Source organism: Anolis carolinensis, chromosome 1 (assembly GCF_035594765.1).
Source record: "Anolis carolinensis isolate JA03-04 chromosome 1, rAnoCar3.1.pri, whole genome shotgun sequence".
Classification (NCBI taxonomy): Eukaryota; Metazoa; Chordata; class Lepidosauria; order Squamata; family Dactyloidae; genus Anolis; species Anolis carolinensis.
The window spans coordinates 311724336-311739214 of NC_085841.1; the positions used below are offsets into that span (position 1 = coordinate 311724336).

General features: G+C 38.3%; 1 protein-coding gene and 1 long non-coding RNA gene across 2 annotated transcripts in view; one reads left to right on the top strand and one right to left on the bottom strand.

The window, feature by feature from the left end:
• LOC100561608 (cytosolic phospholipase A2 epsilon) overlaps window positions 1-14879 on the top strand; it is a 45167-nt gene that overhangs the window by 21431 nt on the left and 8857 nt on the right. The window contains exons 6-16 of the mRNA XM_016992060.2: window positions 1136-1176; window positions 2039-2081; window positions 3085-3169; window positions 3755-3924; window positions 4055-4150; window positions 5143-5180; window positions 6426-6561; window positions 8042-8178; window positions 10209-10434; window positions 12859-12973; window positions 14642-14779. Coding sequence (XP_016847549.1) covers window positions 1136-1176; window positions 2039-2081; window positions 3085-3169; window positions 3755-3924; window positions 4055-4150; window positions 5143-5180; window positions 6426-6561; window positions 8042-8178; window positions 10209-10434; window positions 12859-12973; window positions 14642-14779 — 1225 coding nt within the window. The remainder of the gene's footprint in view (window positions 1-1135; window positions 1177-2038; window positions 2082-3084; window positions 3170-3754; window positions 3925-4054; window positions 4151-5142; window positions 5181-6425; window positions 6562-8041; window positions 8179-10208; window positions 10435-12858; window positions 12974-14641; window positions 14780-14879) is intronic.
• Window positions 4939-8156, bottom strand: LOC134295468 (uncharacterized). Its single transcript, XR_010002049.1, has 2 exons — window positions 8092-8156; window positions 4939-6611 (listed from the first exon to the last, which is right to left on the bottom strand). It is a non-coding gene; the product is annotated as an uncharacterized LOC134295468 (long non-coding RNA).

Sequence of the window (14879 nt, forward strand, 5' to 3'; positions counted from 1 at the left end):
TCTCCCCTTTCACTCTTGTACTGTGGTTCCAATCTAGATGTGCTCCCCCCCCCATCAGAACCGATATTTCTATACAAATAAGTAACGGCGCTCCATGCAGTCATGCCGGCCACATGACCTTGGAGGTGTCTACAGACAATGCCGGCTCTTCGGCTTAGAAATGGAGATTAGCACCAACCCCCAGAGTCAGACATGACTGGACTTAACATCAGGGGAAAACCTTTACCTAAGTAATGCCAAAGACCCTGGGTTGACTACTGTGGAAAATGAGATCTGAACTACATAAATATTTTGGTATTTCCCAGTAGGTGTCTTATGTTAAGTTTCCAGATGTGAAATTGTCCCCAAGGCTGATGTGATATTTAGGATTTAAAACCAGCGTTCCTTCTTATATAAATAAAACTGCAATAAACTTTCCATCATATATGACATTTAGCAGACATTATAGATTTAAGAAAAAAATTTAGCTTACAAAGTCCCTTTGGTTTGGACTTGGCTAAATGTAGTAGTTTTGAATTTTGAAAATGAGAATTACATTTAGAAGACAAATAGAAGTGGAACAGACAGGGTAAGGATGTTGGTAGGGTTGTACAAAATGCTAATGAAAATTGAATTGATAAGACTGACAGACTTTTACATCCATAGAGAAAATCTCATAGGGTGCGGGACTAAAGGGAGATAAATGGCAGGGAAAGAAGCTGCTTTGCACTTTTCTGAAGTTGCAAAACAGGTTTTTAAATCTTTATACCCATATGCTCTGCCCCTCAACAAAATCATCACTTTGGAATAGTGGTTTACATCCGGAGAATTATATGGAAAAATATTTTGCCAAGGATTTCAATGCTCAATTTTAATTTATTCTAAAAAGATTAGGTAAATTATTTCCAAACTTTAATCCCCTGGGTGCTTTGGATTTCAACTCAAAGAAGTTTCCGCTATCCTGGCTAACTATCAGGAAATAGTTGAATTCCAAAAAAAAACTAGAGGATCAAAGTTTTGGAACTACTGAATTGGGGTGAAAACCTTTTACTTTTTGTGCTAGACATTCTTCTGTGTTTAAATGCTCTTAGGGACAGCGAAATGTGTAGAATTGTTTGCAAAAGGTATGCCATTTATGTTTCATTTTCCCTTTCAGAAACATGAAGTACTGGAAGTTGAATTCACACTGGAGAATATGTAAGTAACACAGACACAGAAATCACTACTGAATTGCTGAATAATATTTGGCAGAGATTTATTAGACGCCATCTCAAATAATCATCTGCAGTCCCATTTTCTCAGCTGCCTTTAAAATGTCCAATTTTATTTCTGGGTTTTTCTCCCTTTCCCTGTTTGTCCTTGGCTTACTTCAAGTAATGCAAATTGAATTAAAAGTGCAAACATATTTTGCACTCGGCTCACTCAAAGCAGGCAGGGGACATGAGAAGGTAGAATTTTGCCCTTTTTAGACTCAAGCTAGGATGCTTTTGCCATCTTTGCCAGTATCCTAATGCTGCTTAGCCAACATGTATCACTTTTAATCCATGAAATGATGGAGAGTATTAGGTTCTGGAGCTCATAAGAAAACAAATTAACAATGAGCTCCTATTTAATCCAGTTGCTGTTCTTCTCAACACAAAGTTCATTAATTAAAATTGGTTATCATAAGGACTTCTGACATAATAAATGGGAAAATCCAATGCAGCATTTCATGTGGATCTTTCAGAAGCATTTTGTTAGTATTTAGCCTTTGCTGCATGCAATTCAGGCAAAATGTAACAGCCTCAGATTTTAAAGGCAACTTTTCTACAAGTGAATAAAGTTCTAGACAGACAGACAGATGATGGATAGATGCCCCACCTGGTACTGGCACTCAAGGCAGCTAACAACAGTAAAACTTAAATGAAAACCGAAACAAGTAAAACCAATGTAAACGTTAAACAGATTACAGATTCAAGCAAAGTAAACTGTAAGCAGGTAAGGTCATTACTCACATGAAAGACTTTACATTTTAAACTTTTCTTTGGAAGTTGTAACATTACATATCTTTGTTTCTCAGAGCAGGTCCACCTGAAACAATAATTACTAATGGAACAATGATGGTAACTTGCATTTATCTATATATATATGTATTTACTGATACAATTTAATATATTGATGTTGCTGAGGTTGGGTCTTTTTGTTCATTATGCAATTTATAGGAAGAAACAGTTAGTTTAAGGTATAGTATGATGTAAACTGTCATGTGGTTAATTCATTTATAGATTTGATATCACTTTGCTCTCCAGTGATCTATAGTATAATTATTTAGAAGCATCATTTCAGAACAGAGGAATGTATGGCACTTGGCCCAGGAAAGGCGTTTCCTTTGCCAGATCTGGGTATATAAATATTTTATAATCCTTGTAACATAGGTTCCAGATAGTCCTCAGCTTTTTTAAAGATAAGTTTTCTCTCTGGCGAAAGCCACAAAGGTATCCCGGGGGAATTCAGACTGAGGTTTCTTGAAGGGGAGGATTTATTTATTTATTATTTATTATTTACAACATTTATATCCCACCCTTCTCACCTGAGAGGGGACTCAGGGCGGCTTACAATAAGCACACATATAAAAATTATACAATACACTATAAATCAGATTAAAAATTACTAACTTACATCAACATTCATAAAAACATTCTAAAATGCAAATGGATGTGTTCAAGTTCAAAAGACTGGGTCTGTCAATTGAGTTCTGGCTTACATAATAATAATTAGTGCTGCTGATTCTTATTCGAAAGCCTGGCCCCACAACCAAGTTTTAACCTTCCTACGGTTATGAGTTCTCTCAATATCATTTTCTGAGAGGCTTATGCCATAGTTAGTACACAGTTCTATCGCAAAATGGCTTAAGTCCTTAATATGCTCTGACACCCCCTTCAGATGAATATTCCTACATCTCTGCTGATTCTCAGAGTCAATTAATTTAGTTCTCAAAATCATCTGTTTTTCTAATTGCTCAATTCTTGATTCATTATCATCTGCATGCTGTTTAATTTCTGACAAAATGAAGGGTGCACTTAATCAGTTTGTTAATCACTGTTTTATGGATTGTTTGTGTTCCAGTTTCGTCAACTTTGCTGCATGGAAATTTTGAGCACTCAGAAGAAAAGGAAGAAGAAAAAGAAAAAGAAGCGTTCTAAACGTGAGGGTATTGTTTCATTAAATGTTTATACATAACTGCCAGCTTTTGAGGCTTCAAGATTAGACTTCACGTGTTAAGTCCAGCCTAGCCTAGGAATAATTGCTGGAATCCACATTCCAGGCATTTGCTGACATCAGTTGTATATGAGATGGAAACTCTTTTTTCAAGAAAGTACCAGGAAATCATTTGAAATGCTACAGAAATTGTCAAGAGTCCAAACAGAAAGGATTGGACTGTTATCAGGTTCTTACACTGAAATCAAGCCCTGGGTATTATTTTTCCCTTTTACATTCATCTTAACAGTAGGTTATTTAGGCCCTTCCACACTGCCCCTATATCCCAGGACCTGATCCCAGATTATCTCTGGAGACTCATATAATCCAGTTTAAAACAAATAATCTGGTATCGTATCCTGGTATATAGGGCAATGTAGACGGAGCCTTAGATACCTGTACAGGGTTACACACTTCTAATTTATTTGGGTCTTTTGGATATAGATTTTATGAAATTGATGCTTATTTTCTTTGTAAAGACTGTGGTTTCTTTTTCTGCGGTGACATTTTATTTTTTGTTGTGAATTCTTTATTTTAGAACAAGATATCACATGTACATTGAAAGGATCCTTTGAAGAAACCCAAAGCATTTCATTAGGCTGTGTCTCCAGCTGGCATTTCAATGAGCCATCCCTCTTCCATTATGCCAAATACAGGCAAGCAGAACTGGGTGTCCTGTTTCCAAGGAAGAGATCACTTCCCTTGTTTGTACGTCATAGCTGAGCATGGTGATAGCATGGTTAATTACACAGAGCAATGATATTTTTTGGACAAAATTGGAGAGGTGTTGAAAGTAATCCTGCTTTTTTTGGCTTTTAAAAAACCTCTTCCTTTTCAGTGTTCCTGTGTTTCACGTGGAGCAAGTTTAAACAGGAAAAAGCACTGGACCTTGCCTGTAAATTTATTTCCAATTGATCAGGAAGTAATTAAAGAGGTAAATACTTGAAATACATTTCTAAAAATTTATTGTTTAGTTGTTTTATAACTTGGTCTTCCATAATGTTTCTAGGACATAAATAAGTTAAATGACGGGCCACTGCAACCGCCATGCATCATTGCGAATTTGGTGATCTTTGTCAAGAGGCACGGGGAACCTATCACCCCATGCCCTGCATCACCTGGCTCGAGAGGAAGCTGATCCCATGGGGGAAGCTTTGACTGCGTGGCTTCCCCCTATTGCTTCCTGTGCAACACGGGAAGCCTCCTGTGTTGCTGCAGTAGTGGCATATGCCAGCTCTGCTCTAGATGTCCCAAAAAGCCCTAACAGAAGTTCCTGTGCATCATTTGATGGGAACCGGCGGGCTCAGTGGATCATTTAGGGCTCAAACGGCATATGCTTCCAGAAAAATCCCCATCTGATGAGGTTGTCTGTTAGTTATTGGAATGTCATTGTAAGCTTTTAATCCCCCCCCCCCCCCCAAAAAAGATAATTGTTGGCCATAGCTATGCAGCAGGTATGCAATTTCAGGTTGAAAAATCCAACTGTGACAATAGCAATGTTATCATTGTAGGTGTGTGATTACCATATTTACTTGAGCCTAATGCACATTTTGTGGCTAAATTACACCTCTAAAATTAAGGTGCGTATTAGATTTGATGGTGCATTAATTTTCACAAGTAAACCAGTTGATAGGGAGGTTTTGAATGGCACATTAGACTCCAATAAATACAGTAGATTAATAGCATGGACATCTCAGATAAAGGTTAAGATGGAGTAATATGACTGGTATATTTATTTATTTTATTTATTTATTACATGCATTTATACCTCACCCTCCTCCCCAAGGGGACTCAGAGCGGCTTACATTCTGCCACGACGGCCAGCAACAAATATACTATAAAACAAAACAATTAAAACATGATGAAAATATACAAAAATTAAAATGCTGCAAGGTGTATTTAGTTACTTTTGTTCTTGATTTTCAGGAGAAAGGATGTAATTTACACTTCAAAGTAAAGGATTGGTAAGCATTTGCTTGTGTATGTATTTCTTGCCTCTTTGCATCCATGCACCCAATGTGTGTTTCTAGAATCCCAGATGCACAACACTAAGGAGAATTCTAGGAATCAAATTTTGAAATGGAAATAATATAATTTTGACTTGACAATTTATTAATATATATGAGCCAGAAATTAAGGTAAGATCACTTTGAGAAAATGTACAATTCCCCTTCAGTTTGGGATGAATTCCTTCATGACTAACATGAACTCCTTTCTGCACGTAATGAAGATGCTGGAGTCCACAAGTGTTTATGCTAGAAATTTCCTTTTTCCAGTCTTTTTATTCTGAAACAGATTAACCCAGCAATGCCTTTAAATCATTTGCAGCTAGGTTATTTCCATTACCTTTGCTGAGATTCACTGAATTGAAGATTATGTTCCCCTTGTCATTCTAGAAGCAGAGAAAATATTGTCAGAGTTCTTGGTTTCTGCAATATCACAAGTGAGATCTGAATGTTAATTTGCTGAAAGTGTTTGTGTGATCTCATTTGAAGTATTATATTTATCTATTTATTTTGATCTGAGTCCATTGTCAGTTATTTTATGCCATAGGTTTTCAATAGCAATGCTACTAAGGACATTTTTGCCACTTCCGATACCTCACTCATTCACACCATGCAACTACACACACACACACACACACACACACACACACACACACAACAAGCAAGGTTTCAGGCAAAAGAAGCCATTGATTGCACTCCTTACCAAGCCCAGGCATGCATCATGAAGAAAACATACTTTTTTTTTGTTTGTGCCCTATAGACTGGATTTTTTTAAATGTGCGCCTTCCCATCTTTTGTTTGACCCAGGCTAAAAGACTGATGCCCCAGGTCACCTTGTGGGTTTTTATGGCGGAGTGGGGATTCAGATCCTGGTCTCAAGTCATAGTCTAGCACTGAAACCACTACACCACACACACACTCTCTTACAATTATGCAAAGCTGGACTGTGCATTTGTGCAGCTTTCATATTCTTAGGTGGGGAGTAGAGTTGCAGCTACATCTTTGAAATCATAACATCACAGTGTCTTACAAGGTGCCCTGATATGCATAGCTACAATTCACTTGTACCAGAAGCATAGCCAGCTACATTATCAATATGTTGCAAATTGCAGCCTCTGATGCAGGATCTCAGCCCTTGAATCAGTGTGCACCATATTAGTATGCAAGTTCAGATAAGAAGATATACATTCATCTTTGTTACAGCCCACCATGCCCTGATGTACGCTTGGGGTTTGATCTCTGTCCAGAAGAACAGGAATTTCTCAAGAAACGGAAAAGAGTGGCAGCAGCTGCTTTTAAGCAGGTTCTCCAGCTTGAGGAAGACTTGCAGGATGATGAGGTCAGCAGATTGGAATTTCATGTAGACAAATAAATGTTCTTATTCCATGCCTGTAAAAAAAGACGAATATGTTAACAAAACTAAAAATAAATTGAATGGATTAAATAAATAAATTTATAACAGGCTATATTATTATAACTCTATCCTGAATTTTATTAGGTCCATTTATTCTGGTATTTTAACTGATGATGTTATTTTTATATTGCTGCTGCAGTCCCCCCCCCCCCCCCCCATCAATGAAGTCGACTGAATTGTACTTGGTGGTTGATTGATATTATTACTGATGTATTAACTCTTGTTTTATTGTCTTACTGTGGTTTTTTTTTTTTGTATATTGTTCAATGTATTTATGCTGTTGTTTTTGTAAATTGTGCTAGTCGGGCCTTGCCCCATGTGAGCCGCCCCGAGTCCCCATGGGGAGATGGTGACGGTGTATAAATAAAGTTTATTATTATTATTATTATTATTATTATTATTATTATTATTATTATTATTATTATTATTATTATTATGACACAGCAAACAAGATATATATGCTGGATTTCATATTACAAAATCACAAGTCAAACACTTCCCAAGTGTCTAGGACTGTGTGATGTATTTTCGGATGATGCGTGCAGATCCCAGTAGGGTGGCCTTTTGCAGTTGGCAGATCGTGATTTTGTCAATGTCTATTGTTTCCAAATGCCGGCTGAGATCTTTTGGCACGGCACCCAATGTGCCCATCACCACCGGGACAACCTGCACTGGTTTCTGCCAGAGTCTTTGAAGTTCAATCTTGAGGTCCTGATAGCAGCTGAGTTTTTCCTGTTGTTTTTCGTCAATGCAACTGTCACCTGGGAAGGTGACATCAATGATCCAAACCTTTTTCTTTTCCACAACTGTGATGTCTGGTGTGTTGTGTTCCAGAACTTTGTCAGTCTGGATTCGGAAGTCCCACAGTATCTTTGCGTGCTCATTTTCCAATATTTTTGCAGGTTTGTGATCCCACCAGTTCTTTGCAGCTGGGAGGTGGTACTTGAGGCATATAATAATAATAATAATAATAATATATTATTATTATTATTATTATTTGCAAAAAGTCAAAAATCAAAAAAATAGATGGGGTATATATGGTATGTTGAATATGTTTTGTCCCCATTTTACTTTACAATTATCAATATGAAATAAATCCCGCAATCACTTAGGGGTTTTCTTTATTATTCTTCATACTAAAGTTTGTATTTAATCTATTTGCTATAGCCTGAGGAAAGTCTTTGATGGTGTTGAATATGCTCCTAATCTGAAATGAAGTCATACTATATTATGTAGAACTCACCATGGTAGAAAAAACCCTCAATACATTTTGTATTTGAAATTTTATGCCTGCTGTTTTTCAAATATTCAACATTAATTACAGCTTTACTTTAATGCAGTTTGTTTTTTGTGCACAGTAAACTATCAGGATTAATGCTTAGCTTTTTTTTTGTATGTTAAACAGGTACCAGTGGTAGCGATCATGACCACAGGTGGTGGAATCAGAGCTCTTACAGCATTTTATGTCCATCTGTTGACAATCCAGAGTCTTGATATTTTGGACTGTATTTCCTATCTGGCTGGATTATCTGGAACAACATGGTAAGCAAATGTGAACAAGAGTACATGTAGTTCATCATGGGAAAAAGTGAGGTCCTCCAATCCTATAGGAGTCCCCTGTTGCCCTGAAGGCTCCCCCCCCCCCCCGCCACCTCAATTTTCAATTGTTACCTGTCAAAAATCCATTAGAAAACCCACCTCTTTTGCAGATGCCTATACTGGATGTATAGTAATCACAATCTGGAACTCCTTCTGGCTTCATCACTTCAAAACACAACTCTTGTTAGATGCTATGGCCAGGAGCAGCTATGATCGGCTTTAACTATTATGTCAGCTGTGTCCCTTCCTAAAGCTAGAGAGGATCTAAAGATGGCAGTGCACACACAGGCTGGACTTCTGCATTGTACTGTGCTGTACATTGTGATACCTCTGTATCAAGTTTGGGAACTCCAATTAATTCAAAACATGGTACCTCTAGGAGTGATCATATTACACCAAAATCACTCTAGTGGTTGCCAATTAGTTTCTGGGCAAAGTGCACATGTTAGTTATTATATTTAAATCCCTACATGGTTGGGGTTGGGTCCAGTTTAAATAAAGTTACTCTCATATTATCCGCTCCATATACAGTAGAGTCTCACTTATCCAAGCCTCGCTTATCCAAGCCTCTGGATAATCCAAGCCATTTTTGTAGTCAATGTTTTCAATATATCGTGATATTTTGGTGCTAAATTCATAAATACAGTAATTATAACATAATATTACTGCGTATTGAACTACTTTTTCTGTCAAATTTATTGTATAACATGAAGTTTTGGTGCTTAATTTGTAAAATCATAACCTAATTTGATGTTTAATAGGCTTTTCCTTAATCCCTCCTTATTATCCAAGATATTCACTTATCCAAGCTTCTGCCGGCCCGTTTAGCTTGGATAAGTGAGACTCTACTGTACTTAGGTCCTCTGGAAGAGGTTTGCTCCGCTCAGGCATGACGAGGTTGGAAACTGTCACCCAAAGGACTTTTTCTTCAGCTGCCCCCAGACTGTGGAATGACCTATTAAAAGAGCTGAATAATATGCTACCTAAATTTTAAATTTAAAACACTCTCTTCCAGAAATTCCCTATAGCTGATTCTAAAATTATACATTTTAAATAATGAATAGTAATATATATAGGGGAGCCTCCGGTGGCGCAGTGGGTAAAACCGCTGAGCTGCTGAACTTGCTGAGGTAAAGGACAGTGGTTTGAATCCGGGGAACAAGGTGAGCTCCTGCTGTTAGCCCCAACTTCTGCAAACCTAACAGTTCAAAAACATGCAAATGTGAGTAGATCAATAGGTACCGCCTTGGCGGGAAGGTAACGGTGCTCCATGCAGTCATGCCAGCCACATGACCTTGGAAATGTCTATGGACAACACTGGCTCTTCGGCTCAGAAATGGAGATGGGCACCAACCCCCAGAGTTGCACACAACTAGACTTTGTCAGGGAAAAACCTTTACCTTTACCCTAATATGTATTGCTTGTATGTTCTTTTAAAGTGATTTTATATGTTTTAGCGGGCTTATATGTTAACTAATGTTTCATTTTATAAAACTGTTGTTATAATGGTATTTTAATCTGGTGTTGTTTCCCACTTCATGGGAAGAGGCAGGTAATAATAATAAGAAAAAGATGAAGAGTTTGATAACTAATAAATTTATTATATCTATAATTGATAAGTGTTGCTATTTTATTGTTTTGATCAGATTTCAGTCAAATAAACTATGCATAAAACAATGTTTTATGTATGGTCTTTTGAACAATAGCGGGAAGAGAAGAAAAAGGAGGCAAAAGAAAACAACATCAAGTGAGAAATATGATTCTCAAGTGCTTGCATACCTTTACTGAAAATCATCTATAATAATTCCATTGTTTCTTTGTCAGAAAGAGAGTTTCTAAATGATGATGATGACATTTTGTGACCAATGTTTTATTCGTTGGCTTTTAAAAAATAGATGTACTTGTTCTTCAAAGCACCTATCTATATTTCATGTTGCTGACGCCTAGTTTTTTGTTTGTTTGTTTGTTTCCAGGACAATGTCACATTTGTATGAAGATCCTTACTGGTCATGTAAGAATTTAGAAGAGACCCTCAGTGATGTCCACAAACAAGTGAGAAAAAACAAGTTCTTTGCCTGTTTTTCACCAGAACGCCTGGAATACTATGCAAAGGACTTATGGCAGCGACAACAAGAAGGTCATAGCATCTCTTTTACAGACCTCTGGGGACTCCTAATTGAATCCATGCTACGTGATGGGGTACTATATTGTTCACCTTTAAATTTTTGACTTTTCCAGGCAGCATCTAATTCTACTTAAAGCCATGGTTCAAGAGAGGTGAACTGTTGCTTCAAAACCCCTTAGGGAGATTCCAGACAACGCCAAAATCCGCACTTCCCCCACAAAAACAGACTTTCGGGGGGGGGGGGGTGGATACATGCAATCTTAATTAAAATTGGGATGGCATGCAGCCACCTCAAAGCCCCCTCCCCCCCCCCCCAATTTACCCCTACAAATTAAGTATAACATACCTGGCTGCCATAACTTTCCTCTACGTGCACTCCTAGTGCGAAAAATGATGTAGCAGGAGACTGGGGGTGAGGAGAAAAATCCTTCTTCCCCCTTCTCCTGGCGTGTCATTTCCTCATGCCAAGAGGACGTGAGGAAGAAAGTTATGGTGGACAGGTAAGTTTTACTTAATTTTTTAGGGGTAAATTTGGGGTTTGGGGGGAGGGGTGGGCACCATCTCAGACCTTTGTGCTCCAGAAGTTCAAAAGGTTCAGGATGGCAATGGGGACTCATCCCTAGGTAGTCCCTGCTGGCTCAATATCCCATTAGGCCCAGGCCTTTCAGGAAGGCCCGGATCTAATGGGGTGTCAAATTAATTCAGAATAACTTGGTTTATTTTTAATTCATTCATTTCTTCAGCGTGGTTTCTGTGAAATCCACACCTGTGGTATTTCCTGCGTCCACACAGCTGTTTCGGATTGTTCTAAAAAACTTGTTCAATAAGGGACTCCAGCCCTGCCCATGCACAGCAATGATATAATCAGGCAGCGGGGCTTGAGCCCTCAGTTCCTTTTGCCCACAAAAGCAGCAACAACTTGGTGTTCTCTACTCCTCAATCTAATTCATTGGGGCCATATTGGACTCCAAGCATGCAGAGGCCTACTTGCCAGAGGACAGATTCTGGAATCTGTGAGCATTACCTCTTTGACTCTGACAGAAGTCTTACATCTGTGCCACGGATGTTTAGTGCCCCTTGTCACTCCTTTCTCTCATTTGCATCTTTGGCCCCTCCAGAATTGCTTTTTTTGGGCAATCCAGCCCATGCAAGATGACTCCAACAAACATCTTGTCATCCTTTTAGCCCTCCACAGGTCTCTCAACTGGTGGACTTATAACTCCAATCTGTGTGTGGGCATATCTTTTTGTCCTCTGAGATCCTCAATGATATTAGCAACAGATGCTTCCCTATCAGGATGGGGAGCTAACCTCGAGGGTCACACCACCCATGGTCCCTTGTCAGCCATAGAGGGTGCACAACATATTAACTATCTGGAGTTACTTGCAGTTAGACAGGCCAATGCACTCTTTCCGTCATTTGCTCAAAGACCATATTGTTCACCTTACTACCAACAACACCACAGTGGTATTCTGTATCAAGAAACAGGGCGGGATATGCTCTCATGCTTTGCTTGCCCTCACAATCAGAATTTGGGACTGGTATATAGCCAATAACATCGCCATCAGTGCCGTTCATGTTCTGGGCATTGAGAACATATCTGGCATATCTGCTGGCAGGACTCGACTTAACTGTTTAGATCCATGCACACTCCACTCGAGCAGTGGCTACCGTCTATAGCATTCTTGCACAGAATGCCACTGGATGCATTTATCGGGTAGCCATTTGGTCGACACTGCACATTTTCATCTCCCATTACAAACTGGATTTGGCCACCAAGAAGCATGTGGCTTTTGGGAGAGCTATTCTTTTTTCTGCACTGACCTGATGCCCACCATCCATGGGACAGCTTGCTAGTCTACCACAGGTGTGGATTTCATAGAAACCACACTGAAAAAAGTAAGGTTGCTTGAAATTCGCACAACCCGCCCATCCTCCTCACATTCTGTCATGCCTTCATTTGCGACTGCTTCTTTGCGGTACGGAACTGAGGGCTCAAGCCCCACTGCCTGATTATATCATTGCTGGGGATGGGCAGGGCTGGTGTTAAACAAGCTTTTTGGAACAATCCGAAACAACTGTGTGGATGCAGGAAATACTACAGGTGCGAATTTCACAGATAACCACTCGAAGAAACACGGTTACAGGTAAGCAACCCTACTTTTTACCAGAAGCATCGTCTGGATGCCCCTGGTAAAAACCAAGACAGGTCCCAGGATATGGGCCTGTCTGGATGGGCCCTTAGTTCAAGTGGAACAAATTTAGAAAGCTATAGAATGGGCATTGGTCCAGAATTATTCTTGATTGTAAAAAGTAATCTGAGCCACAAGATTGAAGTGCTTGCTAGCACAGAATATGCCACCCGGTAGTAATAAATAGTGAGGAAAAAATAGAAGTACTCACTAGATCATTAAAATCAGCACAGCTAAATCATGCTTCAAAGAGGCTATTTTGTATTTTCAAAAATGTCATCTCAAATTGTATGTTTTCATCAATAGGAAAATCCTCATAAGCTCACAGATCAGCAGCAAGCATTGGCACATGGTCAGAACCCTCTCCCAATATATTTGTGTCTCAATGTGAAAGAGAAACGAAGTAATCACGGGTTCAGAGGTAATGGTATATTCTAGATTTAGGAACTTAATTCTTTATAACAATAATTTAGAGCTTCATAGAATTCAGAAAAGACTATGGGTAAAAAATAGTGTTTGACTAGATTATGTGTTAACTCTCCATAGGAGACATACATCTGAGAGCAAATTTACAAAAAAAACCTCTGTAATCTTAACCTTTGAATCTGGTTCCTAGAATGGGGTTGCCAGAGAGAGGCCCCTTCTACACTGCCATTTAAAATCCAGATTATCTGCTTTGAACTGGATTATATGGCTGTGTAGACTCATATAATCCAATTCAAAGCAGATAATGTGGATTATCTGATTTGATCATTTGGATTATATGGCAGTGTAGAAGGGTCCAGAAACACCTCAATTCGCATGCAGATTATTCTTCAGCATTTCTTTGAGAACAAATGGAAATGTAGAAAAAATAAAAAATGCTATATGAACAGCTTTAACAGACCGAAATTCAAATTGTTAATTTAGGAATCTTAAGTATATTGCATGTTTTGATTTGGCATAAAAGTATTGTGCTTCATATTTTAAAATGCACAATTTGAACTTACTTTAAAAATGTTTTACGAATAATGTAAAAGCTCATGAACTACAGGAAAACAGTGAATTGTTAGTGGAACAGTACCAAAATCTATTTGGTTTTACCAGTTTGAGAAGCAAGTCAAAAGGCACACACACAAACATATGAGAAAGAGAAGAAAACGTCAATTTTAGTAAAACAGAGAAAATCATTTTGTCTCCACTAGTTTCCTAGAGTGCCAAGGAAATACAGTTCACTCCTTCCCATAATAAGAAATGAATAAGGGAAACTAAGACAAGCAATTGGAAGAATCTGATATTGTATATAGTCTTCCTCTTATGTAGTTTTCAGAAATGAATTAGGGGTGATATGTGGACACCTTGTATTAACGATTATATTTTGTAAAAGAAAATATTCCATAAACCAATTTTAATTTTTTTTCTGGAGAAAAAAGGCTTCAGGAAAAAATGAGGGAAATTTTTTTTCAGAGAAGGGGGGGGGGGCTTTCATTTTTCTAGACCAGTGTTTCTCAAACTCTGCTCCTCCAGGTGTCTTGGTGTCAACTCCCAGAAATCCCAGGCAGGTTACCAGCTGTTAGGAAATGTGGGACCTGAAGTCCAAAACATCTGGAGGAGCACAGTTTGAGAAATTCTGATTTAGACAAAGACAGTGGTAAACCCCAAGGAAGTCCTCCAAGTAAAGATTTACCACTGGTAGTGTTTCTGCAGTGGTAGACTCCAAGCCTGGATGTTATTGGGGAGATACATTGCATCAAATGAATTAATGTAGTTAAGTTTCTCATACTCTGAACTGATTTTTCATTTAAGCATAGTGCATGATAGGAAAAAATAACAAATATCTGATGAACATGTTTTCATTAGACCCCAATTCCTGCCTCCTGCCTTGCTTGGTATGAACTGGCATTGTTTCAAAAGTGTTTGATCATGTACCATTTCACTCATCACTGCTCAGCTAAATCCCCCAAAGAGATTTCTTCTTATCCTGCATGTTTTATATATACTTGTTACAATTCAGTTAAATATTACACAAGATTATTTTAAAAATTAACAGACTTTCTCATCAAACAACCATGGTGCAACACTCATAATTTCTTTATCTTCTTTTTTAAAGAATGGATGGAGTTTACGCCATATGAAATAGGATTTCAAAAATATGGTGCCTACATTCCTGCTGAATATTTTGGCAGTGAATTCTTCATGGGCCAATTGATGAAGAAAATTCCTGAATCACGAATCTGCTACTTAGAAGGTAATTTGACTGCAAATTTCCATTATAGTAACTTTCCCTAAATACCAGGACTGTATGACAAATAGTTTCAGCTCCAGGTCTTTAATCCTTTTCTTTAGAA